The sequence below is a fragment of the Schistocerca americana genome, chromosome 1 (assembly GCF_021461395.2).
Source record: "Schistocerca americana isolate TAMUIC-IGC-003095 chromosome 1, iqSchAmer2.1, whole genome shotgun sequence".
NCBI classification, from domain to species: Eukaryota; Metazoa; Arthropoda; class Insecta; order Orthoptera; family Acrididae; genus Schistocerca; species Schistocerca americana.
In genome coordinates, this window is record NC_060119.1 from 1,033,287,957 (window position 1) to 1,033,305,512 (window position 17,556).

Genomic DNA, 17,556 nt, shown 5'->3' on the forward strand with positions numbered 1-17,556 from the left:
TCCTTCGCTCTTTCTTTCCTTCGCTCTTTCTTTCCTTCGCTCTTTCTTTCCTTCGCTCTTTCTTTCCTTCGCTCTTTCTTTCCTTCGCTCTTTCTTTCCTTCGCTCTTTCTTTCCTTCGCTCTTTCTTTCCTTCGCTCTTTCTTTCCTTCGCTCTTTCTTTCCTTCGCTCTTTCTTTCCTTCGCTCTTTCTTTCCTTCGCTCTTTCTTTCCTTCGCTCTTTCTTTCCTTCTCTCTTTCCCACCCCCTTACCCCCTTTAGTATTCAGGAAATAACACTGCACTAGAGAAGTATTGGTTCAAATGGCTCTGAGCACTATGGGACTTAACATCTGTGGTCATCAGTCCCCTAGAACTTAGAACTACTTAAACCTAACTAACCTAAGGACATCACACACATCCATGCCCGAGGCAGGATTCGAACCTGCGACCGTAGCAGTCGCGCGGTTCCGGACTGAAGCGCCTAGAACCGCTCGGCCACAGCGGCCGGCAAGGAAGTATTCATCACACTCATCCACACTATAGAGATGGACAGTTCATTGATAGACTTGAGGAAGACAAGCTGTAATGGCATATACTAAGACAGTAGCACAGGATTCTCATATTGCACATCTAACAATCACTGACGATTACAGGCCATGGGGAACAATAGAGAGAGAGAACTCATATTTTAGGAATGAAGTCTTCACTACTTATGAAATGTTGCTTAAAAGCCACTCCATAGTGCTAATTCGGTATCATGATATAGAAATCCTTCTAAGAGTTAAGCTTCACTCACTTAATACAAATTAATTCCATTCATTTTATGCCACTCAAATTAATTCAGTTGGGGGTGTGAACACTAAACGAAGCTTTCGCTTGCCACATTTACGCAGACAGCGTTATCGTGACGATAACTGTGCGCCGCGAACGGAGTTGGGAGCCCGGACTCCTGCCTTTTATGGGCAGTGTTCTTCCGATACTGGAGCACCCGCTCGTGCCCCTCAGATCAACTGCAACTGCCACGAGCTCTCCCCCTCCATTCAAGCTCCACGGAGCCCTCTTGTTAACCCTGCAGGACTGCTGCCCATGGAACGGGAATGTTGCGGTGAGACTAGTTCTTCATCGCCTGTGCGTTTCAACGTTTTGCGGTCTTTTATTTTCAAAGATATATTCGTTTTGTTGAATATTCATCGCGAGGTAAAACGGCGTACCAGTCTGGCTCGCAATTTTTCTTGTCATGAGTATTCATTATATCGAGTACCGTGCTAGATGAAAGAGATTGCAACGTGTGATCGTCATTGCCTCAGAATGATCACAAATCACTCTACGAGAGCAAAATCGTTATGTGTTTGCTTTATTTTCTCCGTCTCATTTAAGACGTGCAGCTGGAAGATTTTGAACACAGAGAACATACTGAACTTGTAACAGCTACTATAGTTATGGTTTTTTGTAACACAACCGTTTGCAAAACATCAAGTTTCGTTTTCAAGTACACCTTTACGCTGCTTTCCGCAACATTACGGTGTGCGAGTCACATCGTGATGCTGCGGAGGGCGTTTTGGGTTTTACAGGGGCACTGGACAATGAATTTAATATTTAGAAATTATACCAGAGTTTCCAGACTGAAATCATTCCGATTTACGCTATTAAAACAATATTTACTGCGATTTCAATTTCGACGCGTGGTCATTTTCAAGTTTTGTGGGATGTTGTAACGCACTCAGTAAAATAAAGCTGTGACACTCTGTGTAACAGCAGTTGCATCTGGTGTTGTGGATTTATCTGCTGTTCCATATACCATACACTTTAGAAAGCTGGTGAAATAATGGAATTATCACTTAAGATTAACCTTCATGTAGTAGTGTAAACGGACGACAAAAGCGGTAAGCCTGCTACATGAAATTTAAAGTTGAGTATCTATATCATTATTCCATCAGCTTTCTAATGTGTATGGTATATGGAACAGCAAATAAATTCACAAAACCTCATGCAACTCTTCTTCCTCAGCATGTCAGAGCTTTATATTACTAAGTGCAATGAAACATCCTACAATGCTTGGAAATGACCACCTATCGAAATTGCAATCGCAATAGTGTTTTAACACCCTAAAGCGGAATGATTTCACTTAAAAATTTCACGAAGGCTGTGGAGCCAATCATCATCAAACTTCTGCATATCAGAACTTGCCTGCTATGACATGGAAAACCACCTAAAACGTAGATCACGATAGCTGGACTAAAATTTGGAGGTCAGTTCAGCGCACCATTAGCTCAAAATTTTAATAGAGAATTACTTTTCAGCTCCCTACATAATTGGGAAAGGAGAGATGACTGCTTTGTGATTGATGCCCGTATGTCATGTCAAAGGGATCGTAAGATACTGTATTTTGACAGCATGGAAATTTGGAGCATCGGTAATCGCACGCCGGAACTGATATTAACGGTGCAACGCTCTTTTTTGCGTCATGGTTACAATTTCAGATTGATAAAGATTTGGAACAAGAAAGCTGTCTTTTCACGAAAATTCATAGTTCTGAATGGAACACCAGTGTCGTTTTTCCATCTTATCAGTACAGCTGTACACGAGAATTCCGCCGCTATGGAAGGAAAATCGTAGTTGGTACGTGTCGCTTTCCTTTCTGATAAAGTCTTCGTTTCCTTCTCAAGTAAAATTACATTCTCATCGATATCAGCTACGGAATATTCGTTTTGACACGCATGCCATGCTGTATTCTCTCTCGCTTAATTCCGTATCTGCTTCACAGTGTGTAGCAAGTGCGTTTTCTTATTACGAGTCTTGAACTTCTTGGCGCTACAATGTAATAATTTTTTTTTCAGTAGCAGTCTTTCAAAAAAGCAGTTTGAACAGATCCAGCTATTGTTAGGTCAGTCTCCTGGTCCTCTGATACCTGTCCACAAGTCCGCCCCCGGTAGCTGAGTGATAGCCGGCACGGTAGCTCAGCGTGTTCGGTCAGAGGGTTAGTAGCCCTCTGTAATAAAAAAAACTGAGCTAATCGATCAACAACGAACTTAAACGGATGTCTTACGACGTCCGCCCCGAGCAGATGCAACGAACAAAAGAGAACAAAATGAGATTAAAATCGAAAAAAAAAAAAAAAAAAAGTGGTCAGCGTGACTGAATGTCAATCCTAAGGGCCCGGGTTCGATTCCCAGCTGGGTCGGAGATTTTTTCCGCTCAGGGACTGGGTGTTGTGTTGTCCTAATCATCATCATTTCATCCCCATCGACGCGCAGGTCGCCGAAGTGGCGTCAACTCGAAAGACCTGCACCAGGCGAACGGTCTACCCGACGGGAGGCCCTAGTCACACGACATTTCATTTCATTTCACCTGTCCACAAATCTGTTAAGAAAGTTCATCATATCGTTGGCGTTTGTGAGTTATGTAGATATGTATTTTGATATAATTAATAATTAGGAACCATTAGCGGTTCTTTCATATTTTGGGGCTCGACTCTAAGCAAAGAAATGACAAATCATGTACTAACGCATCTAAAGTTTTGCATCACCCCATTATTTCGAAAGTAATGGCACAGGAAAAGAATTCACTCTGATGCATGCGTATATATTCATTTGCAAATTGTCTAGACCACCTAGTAAAGAAAAGTGTGTGACGACAAAGTCGTGTGTTTCTCACATCAAGCCGATACGTGCCGGAACGTCCCCTTTCTCGGATACAACTTGAAACCGTCGCGACATACCATGGATGAGAGTAACAAATTTTCCCACTCTCCAGTGGCGATAGGTCTAAGTCTCGCAGAGTACTTGTCGAAGTCCAAAAACAGCTCGTTTCAATACATCCCACACGTTATATTCGATTGATGTCCGGGGAAAAAAGGTCACTCCATTACGTGATTCTAGTATGTTGAAGGAACGTGTTCACGAGAACAGCACGACACGTACGCGAGCTGTCATCCAGTAAGATGAAAAGTCACCAAATTTTGGTGATACGATCCAGCTATTGGTTGCAAAATCTTGTCCGTGTAACGTAGAGCGGTGAGGTTGGCATCGATAACCACAAAAGGTGTTCAGTGGCCCCATGTAACGCTACCCCAGAAGATCACTTAACCACCACCTTGTTGCACACTTGGGACACAGCGTTGAAGGCTTTCGATATTACCGATATTATCAGGGTACAAACAGATCTGAGGTAAGCACGCCCTACCATGACTATCCTGTTGCATAGCTACCGAGCAAACATGTATTCAAATAGCTGTAGCATGGAAACGGTACTTTTCAGGACATGGGTTCCACTTCAAAATATTGTCTACTGACTCCCCTCTACAAGTTCTAGAAGTGTGTCAGGAGAAGTTTAGAACAGCAAGTGTAGTCTTTCCGCTCCGCCAACCGCTACCTGGGTATTGCAATAACATTAATAGCCCATGTCTCACCCAAACCGCGCCAAAAACGTTATTTTTTTTTTCTAAATACTTGGCCACCCGGAGCCCTCGCTTGTCTTTCATTGCTGCCTAAGCAGTGCATATACAGGGCTACTCAAAACCAAGCAAAAGATTTCAGACATTTATTACTTCCAAAGTACAAAGGATAGAAACACAATTCCAACGTTCCTGGAAAGACAAAAGTTACAATTTTTATGCGTTCAGTGTGAGTACCATGTGTTGCACGATAAATATCAAAACTGTGGCTCATTTCTTGCCACACACGAAGCAGCTGGTCTCTCGTATCGAATTCACAGAAACAAAGGGGGACAAAAACGCTATCTTTCGCGTAACCCTGCAGATATGTCACATGGTGGGGCGTCTAGAGATCTGAGAGACCACCGACGATGAAGACCAAATTCTGTTCCTCGTCTTCCAGTCCAACGCCCTGGAATGGTGTCATTCAGGTAACGTCGGACGTGCTTAGAGAATTTCATTGAGTGCTTAAAAATCTGAACATTTCGCTTTCCAGGAATGTTAAAATTGTGTTTCTATCTTTTGTAGTTTGGAAGCAATAAATCTTTGAAATCTGTTCCTTCTTTTTTCAATAGCCCTGTACTACACTGCAGAGCCAAAGAAACAGGTAAACTTGCCTGCTATCGTGAAGGGCCGCCGCGAGCACGGAAAAGTGCCGCAAGGCAACGTGCCATGGACTCTACTAATGTTTGAAGTGGTGCTGGAGGGAACTGACACCATGAATCCTGCGGCGCTCTCCATAAATCCGTAAGAGTACGAAGGATTGCAGATCTCTTCTGAAAAGCACGTTGCGAGGCATCCCAGATATGCTCAATAATGATCATGTCTGGGGAGTTTGGCGGCCAGCGGAAGTGTTTAAACACAGAAGAGTATTCCTGGAGCAAGTCTGCAGCAATTCTGGACGTGTGGGGTGTCACATTGTCGCGCAGGAAATGCCCAAGTTCGTCGGAGTGCACAATGGACATGAATGGATGTAGTTGATCAGACAGAATGATTACGCACGTGTCACCTATCAGAGTCATATCTAGACGTATCAGGGGTCCCATATCACTCGAACTACACACGCCCCACACCATTACAGAGCCTTCACGAGCTTGAACAGTCCCCTGCTGACAAGCAGGGTCCATGGATCCATGAGGTTGTCTCAACACCTGTACACGTCCATCCGCTCGATACAATTTGAAACGAGACTCGTCCGTCCAGGCGACATGTTTCCAGTCATCAACAGTTAAATGACGGTGTTGACGGGCCCAGGCGAGGAGTAAAGCTTTGTGTCGTGAAGTCATAAAGGGTACACGAGTCGGCCTCTACTCCGAAAGCCCCTATCGATGATGTTTCGTTGAAAGGTTCGCACGCTGACACTTGTTGATGGCCCAGCACAGAAATCTGCATCAATTTGCGGAAGAATTTCACTTCTGTCACGTTGAACGGTTCTCTTCAGTCGTCGTTGCTCCCGTTGTTGCAGGATCTTTTTCCCACCTCAGCGATGTCGGAGTTTTGATGTTTTACCGGATTCCTGAAATTCGCGGTACACTCGTGAAACGGTCGTACGGAAAAATCCACATTTCATCGCTGTCTCAGAGGTACTGTGTCCTACCGCTCGTTCGCCGAGAATAACACCACGTTCAAACACGCTTAAATCTTGATAACCTGCTATTGTAGCAGCAGTAACCGATCTAACGCCAGACACTTGTTGTGTTTTATATAGGCGTTGCCGACCGCAGCGGCGTATTCTGAGTGTTTACATATCTCTGTATTTGAATTCGCATGCATGTACCAGTTTCTTTGGCGCTTCAATGTATAAATTTGGACGAAATCGGTGGTGACTAGTAGACGCCATCCTGATGTGAGTGCAGTGGACGGTCGGCACGTGCACGTGTTCGCTCTGTCAGTAGATGGGTGTGCGGCGAAGTACCTCTACTGGCTAGTTAGGGACCGTAAGGAAGTGCATTCCGATCACTTTAGTGGCTTACATTTACAGCCGCTGACTCGTTTAACACTTCCGTGGGCAAAATTATTGAGCAGTTTTTTTTAACGAATGGAGATCAGATGGTAGTTAACAGGTAGGTATATTTCTCATACAGAATATCAAATTTTCTCCAGCTGTGAAACTGAGGTCATACAGCAAGGTGGGAAGTATTCTTCCCGCTGCCTTTCCTTGGAGTTAAATGACAAAAACAACTTTTTCAATATATGTCATATTTATTTGATAAATTTACTTCTCTTGTTACAATGATTGTTCACAATTACTTGCCATGAAATTTTCTGAAACATGGGTCCATGAAAAGTGGTATTTGACGATATGTACAAACACAGCGAGTGCTCTTTTCCGCAGCTTTGGTACTACAATGACGGCACGTCCAGTAGGTTTCTCCTAAAATGGGTTGATGCTCCCCTACAGCCATACGACGAAAATCTGCAGGTACTTTACCCCTTTTTGCCAGAAAGGTTTTTGTCCACGCCTTTTTTGGGATGAGAAGCCGGCGATCAATGTCTGGCTAGATGGATCCTGTATGTGAGCTGATCATGCTGTCCACTTTCTCTTTTACTAATTTTCCACATGATAAAACTGTTCACTGCAGCAACATCCACCAGGAAATAAAATATTCTGTGCCACCATTTTACAGAACGTCTGCTAATAGCATACCATTCTCGTAATTGATCAAACTTATCGACACCACCCATTATTTTGTTGTATTCTGCCACAACTTCAGGACAATAAATCTCTGTACTAGTACCATCCTTGTTTTTCCTTTTCATTGTGGCTGCTTCTCATGGGTCATGAATTGAGGACAGGAAAGTGACTGGATGGTTATCCATCCATTTTACTGCAGAAATGGCTCCTTTTGTTTCAAACTGGAATTCTCCAAGTTCCAATTTTACGTGGTCCTTCATAAATTTGGGTAAATCAAAAGTATTTACCTTATACTATAGCTTTGAGGAAAAAAAATCACAAAATATCACGCAAACAGCACTGAAACGCTCCTCTACAGAGCAACACTCAGCTATACAATGCCTCTGCGCGAAGGTACAGCAAAAACGGCGGGAACTTCCGATTGGAAGTATTACCCTGTACTGTTCACTAGGTGGTAACACCGTACAGAGGTGGGAACTGTGAATCCCACGGGACTAGGAGCGAGTTCATTGTAGTGGGAAGCATGTTTCCCACGGCTCATGAAAGGGTTAATGAAGGACTAGGCCCAAGTTTGCACATATAATAAATTTTATTATAGTGTAGTTCCTCAGAACATGTTCACATTCCTTGGCACTCAAAAAAATGTACTGTACAATTTACATTCATTACACTCTTTATCCTTTAGCAAACAGATTTTGAAATAAATACGATCACTATCAAATTCTCTTTAAACCATTTCAGTAACACCAAAAATTTAAGCAAAGGCTTTCGAAGTGAACTCAGAAAGAAACTCATCTCACAACGAGGCTAAAGTTTACCTTTCCCTTAAATAAAATATACTAAAAGACTCAACGTTAAAAAAATATTTACCCAACTAATAAAATTATTGAACGTTCAACATTATCTTAGCAAACCTTGAACAAAGCAAAATTTCTGCAAGCTTAATTAACCACACATTTAAGCATAAGCTCCTCAGACAATTGTAGCTCAGTAAGATTGCTAAATTACAGGAAGAAAATACAATGTAGAATTTTACAGTCCTGCTCTGGAGACATGCCCTTTTTGCTCTCCGAACGGACCCACACGACCCGCGTACTCCTCTGGGCCAAGGTAGATAAACATTGAAACTAGAACAAGAAAGCCTTCTAGAACACACAGAAATCTGCTATTAGAAACATTTCTACCCACGGCCTTATACATACGTTGCAGTCTTTAACATGCAAATAAAACACAATAAAATAGTGGCCATACATTCAAGAAAACAACCCCGCAACTTAATTACGAGTAAAAAACCTTAACAATTACACATCTCTCTTTAACTGATGAAAAGAACATTCACTGATATACACATACGAAAACCAAAATGCCTCTTTCGCAACCAATTAGCATGTCCCGGCTTAGTCGAATATTAATTAACGACAAGTAATGAGCAGCACCAGTATCATAATATGAATCTGAACTGAGAAAGTTTTTATACGACGAACGAGCCCGCGCAATTCTTTAATTTTTGCGATAACCACAGTTGTCATTGGAATGATGCTCACTAGAAAGATTATCGGTAAGACTGAAACTCCAGCAGATGGAAATGGAGCCCTGTAACCAACGTCTGAGGGCCGGAGAGCAGATCAACGTCCAATGTTAACACCAAGGCTGTCCAGCCGTCACTGGCCCCTCTCGCACACTATGCTCCAGTCGCAGCGCACGACAATTGCGCCTCCTGGTCGCTCAGTTCCGTCAGCCACACTGATTGTTTTTTATTTCATTCCCCTGCCCCATATGGGCAGGAGAGGGCTGTCAGAGGCATAATCCGCCGCTCTTCAGCCGAGTGGCATGACAACTTAAAATAAGAATAAAATGTTACATACATAAGGGGAACTTAAAACAGAATAATGGGAGAAAATAGAGGTAAAAAATATAGACTAACACGGAGACATTCACAGAGGACAGTTAAAAAAAAGTCACCAGAAAGTTAAAAAATACAGTTGGCGATTCTTCAAAACTCAGAGAATGCACTTAATGGACATGCACACGTTAAAAGTCGGCCACAGTAGTAAAAACACTCCGGAACAACACACTCAAAACCCACTTGGGGCACATACGACGAAGAATTAAAGTGCCAGGCGGGACCTGCCGAGGGAAAGGGCAGAGAGGATGGAAAAGGGACAGCAGGGGAAGCGGTGGGATGAAGAGAGGAGGGGCATCAGTGGGTTCATGAAGAGGCGGGAGACACGTGGGGCGGGAGATGAAGAGGGAAGACAGGGCAGGAGGGTGTGCAGAGACACTGAAAGGTGGCACAAGAGATGGAGGGGGAGTAGGAGGGGGAATCCGCTCAGGAGGAGGGAGAGGGTGCCCTCAGGACGAGGCAGGAAAATGGGGTTAGATTTGGTAGGAAGGGTAGATGTCAGGGCGAAGCTCATCACCGGGAGGGGTAGACGGTGGAAGTTGCGTTGGGAAAGGAGATGAAGAGTGTGGAGATGGAGAGAGGGTGGGACACAACGGTAAAGGCACGGCAACTGGTTGGGGGTGGAGAGGAAAGGAGACACCAGGGGGTGAGGGGGATCAAGGCGGCGGACAACATATAGTGTGCGGATGTGTTCAAGGAAAAGGAAAAGGAGAAGGTGGGGGAAAGGGATGAGGTCGTAGAGGGTGCACGTGGGGGACGGAAGGCGGATGCAGAAGGTGAGACAGAGCGCATGGCGTTCGAGGATTTGGAGGGCTTTATAGAACCGGGGAGGGGCGTAAATCCAAGCTACGCTGGCATAACAGAGGATGGGGCGGATCAAGGATTTGTAGGTGTGAAGGATGGTGGAAGGATGCAGACCCCACGTCCTGTCGGACAGGAGTTTCAGGAGGCGGAGGCGGTTGTGAGCTTTGTTTTGGCTGGTAAGGAGGTGGGGAGTCCAGATGAGGTGGCGGTCGAGTGTGAGGCCAAGGTATTTGAGGGTAGGAGTGAGGTGGATAGCACACTGCTTGCCTCAGACATGCGATATATATCCAGCCAGCGCGAGACAAAATCGATACTGGCTAGCTTACATAGTCTTTGAACCAGAGGAGATAGACTCCATTACCTCGATGTGAACATATCATATACCTTATTTTTTCAAATGTGAGACCTCAGTTTCCTCTACGGCGATCTACGGTTCACATTGTCGAGTAATACGATGTCGTCGATTGTGACTGTGGTGGTGGTGTTGTTGCAGTGGTGGCAGCCCTGCTGCTGGTGCCGCTGGCGACCGGCCACCCCACGGCCGGCCCCACGTCGCCACCGTCGGCCGCAGGGGGGCGCTCGGCGCACGCCGGCCCCCGCGACTGGCACTCCTGGCCGCCGCCCTACGAGGACGAAGAGGACGACGAGGACGGCTTCCTGGGGCCGCGCGCGCTGCCGCTCGAGGGCCGCCCGCCCGACGAACCGCCGGAGGAGCTGGTGCCGCAAGACGCAGACGTGGACGGCGAGATCCTCGCCGAATACGCTCGCGAGGTGGCTGCTAGCCGCGCCGCCGCTCGCAACTCCGACGTACCTGAAGGGAACGGGGCACCCGGAGAGCAGCCCGCCTCCAAGGCTCTGACCACCAGGGATGTACTGAATGTTGCGCCGTCGGTGGCCAACTCCACAGTCGTCGACGCAGTTTCGTCTAGTCAGCCAAATAATTCGGGCAGTCGCGGTAACTCTAGTAGCGATAGTGTGACGACTGGCGCGAGAGAAAGCAAGTCTTTCAGCTCTTCGGTGGCGCCAGTTTCTGTGGCACCTGTGAAGCCTCTGAAGGCGGAGACGGGGCATAACAACGTGGATACCGAGACTAAGGCGGGCACCGCGCGGGACCGGCTGCCGACGTCAGCTCCGGTGGCGGCCGCGTCTGGGAGCAGCACTGCCGCCCCCGAGAGCGCCGAGCCGCAGGGCGGCGTCGCGACGGCCCGGGCCGAGGTCGCGCCGCAGGACAGCTCCGACGCGCCGCAGGCCGGCGGCGTAGCTGCCTCGGCGGAAGCCGGCAGCCCCCAGCCGGCAGAAGAGGACGCGTACGCCACGGCACCAGCGGAGACAGTGCCGGAGACGGGCCCGGACGCGTCCTCCGTGCCGCCGGAGGAAGAGAGCGCCTGGACGGCGTACGACGCCTCCGCGGCGGCGGCAGCGGCGGCCGACGACGACGTGGACGTGGTGGGCCAGCAGGAGGAGGCGGCGCCACGGTCGCGCACGGCGGAGCGCGAGGCGGCCGACGAGGAGGAAGTCCCGGCGGCGGAGGCGGACGCGCCGGTGAGCCGCGGCCGCGTCGCGCCCGCCGCGCCGCCCACCGCCGCCATGGACGCCGCCTCCATCACCGGCATCGCGCTCGGCATCGTCGTCTTCTCCAGCCTCGTCGGTGAGCACTCCGCTCGTTTTTCTCCGACCCACTGTGCATTAATTGGGGGCGGGGTTACCTTCACCCGAACTTGGTGTCTGACGAGGGAATACTCGATGGGGGACAATAATGAGTTTCACAAAATAAATTAGATGCCTCCCAACCACGAAAAACACGTATAAATTCAGTAACAATTTAGAGAAGGGAGGAATGTGTAATCAGTGGTAAAAAGAGGGCAAAGGGCGCCAAATGGTCTCCAGACAAACAAGATAATTTCGAAAAATATTATTATTATTATCACCATCACCATCACCATCGCCATCATCATCATCATCATCATCACAGAGTAAATTCTGTATATTATATTACTGTATGTGTTTCTTGAGGGGGAGTGCGGCAAGAAAGGAAGAATGAATTGATTGTTGGTGTTAATAACGATGATCCACCTTTACCTCCTCTGCATTACTGCAGATGACGTGTCACTGAGCACATTTGTTCTGTGCATGCAGTACACGCGAGGCGCCTAGTTGTTTCCACTGCACTGTGTGGAATACGAAGGTTCTGTTATAGTTTACTAACCTGCTGTCTTCAAGTTGATGTCCCCAGCGCAGAAAACAGCACGCAGGTCTTAGGTTCTGTATCTTGAGGCTGAAACTGACTTAGCGAGGTTCTGTTCTGAAATAATGTATCACTTCTTTGGGATGCCACTCGCGTATTGTAATATAGCCACACGAGAAGACTACATGATCTTAATACAACACCTTCTGATACAGCAAAGTACATGATCAAACACAATGTGTACGAAAATGTATCTTTACACTATTTGTGGCACGTGTCTGTGCCTCATGACTACCGAAGTGAATCTTTTAATACTGAATACTGCCAAACGGGTTCCTGCCACAGACAACATGACTGTACATCTCGACTGCCTAATCCAGAATGACGAACAGGAACTTAAGTAAAAATTGGAAACACATCCTACGACAGACAACATGTCAGTTCTTCTAGACTGCCTAATCCAGAGTGACGAACAGCCCGAGACATTTCGCGCGCCATACCAGAAAAGGCGTAACCCGAACGCTTCCGAAGTGCTTCGTCTGCAATTTCGTCAGTCTTTTGTTTTTTTAAATTGTTTTTAATAATTCTAAAATGACTGAATGATAGTCAGCTCTTGAGAGATATTTATATTAAAAAGCGAAGTCATTCCAGTGAGTAGTTTAACTAATAATGACAACTATACTTAAACGTTTTGGCGCCCTTGCTCCGAACACAGCAGCCAATCACAGAGCAGTAACATTACGCAGGCGGTCTTTCTCACGGGAATGGTACCGAATCTAACATGTCACAGGTGCCTCACACCACATTTCGTCATCTATATACTTCTTCCATCTCCACTGCTCTGGGAACAGCTTCTTGGAGCCTAATATGATGACTGACTAAGCCAGAAATATTACAGGAGGACGTTAACAAAATGTAACGTGGTATCCCTGGCGCTGAGGAGGCGGGTGACAAGTGTTGTCTCGGGCGCCGATGGCGGCAGTAAAATGTTGTGCCCTGGCCACTGATAGGGGAGCGGACGCCAAAAAGTGTCGTGCTCCGGGCGCGAGTTGTGTTTGCTACGCTACTACATATAATCGTTACTGACTACTCCGATTGAAATTACTTTGTATTTGACGCTTCACGCATTGCACCTGGTTTTCTCCACTCTGAGCGTTCAACATCACACTCGATCCGCTAATGCTCGATCCTGAGTAATGGATCTGGCACTTTTATTTCGTATTTCATCACACGCCTGCACACATAAGCGCGCGCGCGCCTTTCATACACAGCACTGACTCGACAAAGCTGCAATTCGTCTTTGCGACTAGGTCACCACAATCATAAATATAGAGGGGTACAAAAAATGTATCCACTGTTTAAAAGTCCATAACTGGCAAACTAATTGACGGAAGTTGTCTCATCTTCAATAGTGTAATAGTTTGTACTTTGTAGTTCCGGTAATCGCCACACAAGCGTTGTATTGCGTTGTTTTGTTTTGTTTTGTCAGATGACAGTCGGCAGATAGTCAGTGTTTTGTTCTTAGTTGCACTTAGTTACTCGAGTAAACATGGCTGGCGCAAGGTTTACATTTGATGAAAGGAAGTCAGTTTTGAAGTGATATTTTAAGTACGAAAACATTGATGAGGTTCAACGGCAATGGCGAAATGAGTATCAAACAGAGCCACCGACACGTTTAACGATTCGTCGCATTCTAGACAAATTTGAAGCCGAAGGCTGTGTTAAAGATGTACACAAACAACGATCTGGACGACCTGTAACAGTAACAAATCCAGCTAACTCCCGTCGTCTGTTAAAACAATTCACTCGCTCACCACAGAAGTATGTGAGACAGTGTGCCCGTAAAACTGGAGTGAGTCGCTCAAGTGTTCGGCGAATTTTGATGACAGCAAACTGGAAGTGCTACATCCCACGATTGCTACACGCAATGTACGAGGACGACCCAGATCGTAGAATGGAGTACTGCGAGTGGTTTGCTAACATGGTGCGCAACGATGAAGTTTGTAGAGATGATTGTGTGGTCTGATGAGGCACAGTTCGAGCTCAGTGGTACAATAAATTGCCACAATTGCATCTACTGGGCCGCCGAAAATCCGAACCTCCATGTAGAAAAAGCCGTGAATTTTCCAGGGGTAAATGTGTGGTGTGAGCTGTCTTACTGGGGCTTGATTGGTCCATTCTTCTATGACATCGGTGAGGTGTACCTTCAGAAGCTTCAGACATCCATTTTACCTGCCATCCGAGACTAGTATGGAGACGAAGGAGTTTACTTTCAACAAGATGGTGCCTCAGCCCACTACCAAAATCGTGTTAGGGCGTATCTCGACGAAAATCTACCAGGAAGATGGATAGGCCGTAAAGCCACGCACACTGGATGAGCTTCGAGAATCCATCGTACATTCATGTGCAAATGTTCAACTGAACACGTTGCATTCAGTAGTTCGTGCTGCAGTTCGGCGGCATCGTTTGTGTGTGGATGCTAATGGTGACAATTTCGAACACCTATAGTGATGTCTTTAAGTTGGACTTTAAGCTATACTTTCACCAAAAATAAGACAACTTCGTCAATTAGTTTGCAAGTTATGAACTTTTAAACAGTGGATACATTTTTTTGGACCCCTCTGTATAACTACTTAACTCTGTATTGTCGCGTTATAGAATGATAAGACTATAAACCTGACGTGTAGAAGATAGGTTCGAATCTCGTCAAAAATTGTCAATTTTTTTTTATTTTTAAATATAATCGAAAGAGAGTAATTATTATGTTTATTCAATTAACTGTTCGAAGTGCAATCTTTTTTATTTCTAATTCTGTGCTGCGTCACTTTCATCATCGTATTGACTTCTTTATTAGGTCTTATTTTTCTTCCTATCAGTCTTCTTTCGTCTGGAATTCGCCCGTGTCGCCTATAACATGCAATTAAGTGCCAACGAGGGCTGATCGTCGGTTCGAAACGCGCGCGTCAGCTTGTGTAGCTCTATAGTGCGAACATAGTTTCAGGTAACCAATGACAGAGAGAAATTACAGTTTCTTTTTGGCGCCGGAACTGAATTTCTTCTGTCTTGAATTTACTCGTAGAGGTTAGTTTTAGTCAGCGTGAACAAAGCGACCATGGTTTCATTTCCGCTGTAGACTGTTGACTTATCTTTTGTCGGATGCATTGCACTTTACAGGTTGTGATTAGCTTAGGACAGGGCTACAAAACGCGTCGCCTGCCGCAGTTCAGCCGTTGGTCACTTAAAATCAGCTGTCCACAAAGCATCTCGCATTTCCGACATACCTCGCAGCGCAGCTTCCAACACTGCACCATGTTACACATTAACAGCATTTTTGAAGTGACCCACCGTGTTTATATGGTACCTACAACTGAGCGGTAGCCGGCACCTGCTATGGCAACATTGTAGCGGCAAGTGGCAGACATCAACTATCAAGCAATTTTAATCAGACTATAGTAGCAAGTGTACCCAGCACTAGATTTTGCGAAATCTCAGAACCTTTTCGCCATTGACAATGAAACTAATATGAATTTCAGAATCTGAAGTTCTGATTCAGACGTCTAGAAATTTAAGCAAATTGCTTCTAGGTTTTTTCTTGTGCCCGGAATGGGAGGAGCAAACGAAACGAAACATTGCGGTTATGAGAGGGGATGTGATGTTATTTCAGTGGCTGCAACATCGAATCGAAGAAATTTTGTGCGCAGTCCAGGTCAGCGCCTTATATTTTTCGTGAAAACTTTGCGATAAAATCATAACTAGTGTTCCGTATTAATATGTAACTGAATTGTAAGTCTCTATAATACAATGGTTAGACAGGGTAGTATAATGGTTACAGAATAGATAAATCACAAGTTTGAACTGTCGCTGCCCTTGCATGCTCGAGGGCCAGTTATGTAATCAATTGCGCAGTTTTTTCTTCATTTCCTTTTCAACGCTGATGTACCGTTCACATTCTCTGTGCATTAGACTTCTTGGGCGTTTTGGATTCCTTTCGACGCGAGCTTTCGTATGTCTTGGGTTTTCTATAATTCTTAGCATATTTACGAATCGTATGAGATGACATCTTCCATTAATTTGTAATTTCCAGTTGAATACCGGTTTCCATTGCGGCGAATACTTTTATTGTCTCACTTTGGACCGAGCGAGGTGGCGCAGTGGTTAGCACACTGGACTCGCATTCGGGAGGACGACGGTTCAATCCCGTCTCCAGCCATCCTGATTTAGGTTTTCCGTGATTTCCCTAAATCGTTTCAGGCAAATGCCGGGATGGTTCCTTTGAAAGGGCACGGCCGATTTCCTTCCCCATCCTTCCCTAACCCGAGCTTGCGCTCCGTCTCTAATGACCTCGTTGTCGACGGGACGTTAAAACAACACTAACCTAACCTAATCTCACTTTGGATCCTCGTAGTGCTCCGGAAGCTCTTGAAATTGACACCCGAATCAACGTAGCTAAGCACGTTCCCATGCTACAGCAGTTTTAACTTCATGCAAAGCTAATTCGTAACAAGCACGCTTATGCACTGGTACATTGAGGTAACAGGCAAAACAAATACTGTACAACAAACACCTATGGAATTGATCTATCCATTGTCTTCTCAACCATTGCTTACACATTATTAGTCTGGTAGTATTAGCGATGCAAATCTGAAGGTACTGTGTCACATAGGATTGTTCGACTGAAGAATGAACAGACGTTTTCAACTCAATATTCAAAGAAGTTGACAGTATGAGCTCATTTATCAGTATGACGTTTCACCCATTTTAGCCTAGAGGCGTGCACTGATTCGGCAGTGCTATAAAGCCATTGTATCCTCTCCTGAAGCAAGCTGGCTTGCAGTTGTAGCCCGTCCTTGATATCCAGGATACTGGCACTGGGATGGATTTGACGTCTGAGTTGGTCCTCACATGTTCTGTAGGGGCATACCTGGGGATCCTGCTGGCCACAGAAATACCTTAACATAGTGCAAACAGTTCATACACACAAGTGCCATTTGTGGATGAGCATTGTCCTGTTGAAAAAAGTCACCACAGTATTACTGCATGAGAGGTAACACATGGCTCCTCCATGATGCCAGGAGTAACACCACTCTACCTGTCCCAAACCTCGGAAGTGTGGGGTCTCTTCCCCATACTCACCAATGGCTGTTGTCCTGGGTAGTGCGGAACCACGGTTCACTGCGGAACACACTGTGATGCTACTCATCAACAGTCCATCCTTCCCTTTCATAACATCATTCCAGATGCCGGCGTTTGTTGTGTGGTGTTAATGGCAGTCTATATGGCGGTGCAATTGGTTTCTCCAAAAATATTTACATCTTGGGCATGTTGCTCTTCTGTTCTTTGAAACCTACGAAATTCCTGGGGCTCCTGCTTGATGGGAAACACTCTTGGTCATCCCACATGTCTTACTTGGCAGCCTGCTGCACACAGTCTCTCAATGCCCTATGTGTCCTCAATGGTATTTCCTGGGGTGCAGATCGAACCACCCTCCTCCGTTTGTACTGGTTCCTTGTCCGTTCGAAACTAGACTATGGGTTCCTTGTTTATGCACCTGCACATCCGTCCCTCTTACACTGTCTCAAAACTATCCACCATTGTGGCATCCGTATGGCCACTGGAGC

At 45.9% G+C, this 17,556-nt stretch overlaps 1 protein-coding gene across 6 annotated transcripts in view; it reads left to right on the top strand.

The window, feature by feature from the left end:
• LOC124549186 (skin secretory protein xP2-like) overlaps positions 1-17,556 on the top strand; it is a 573,354-nt gene that overhangs the window by 542,606 nt on the left and 13,192 nt on the right. For all 6 annotated transcript variants that reach the window (XM_047125224.1, XM_047125231.1, XM_047125225.1 and 3 more), the window contains one exon: positions 10,247-11,401. In XM_047125224.1, the coding sequence (XP_046981180.1) occupies positions 10,247-11,401 (1,155 nt within the window). The remainder of the gene's footprint in view (positions 1-10,246; positions 11,402-17,556) is intronic.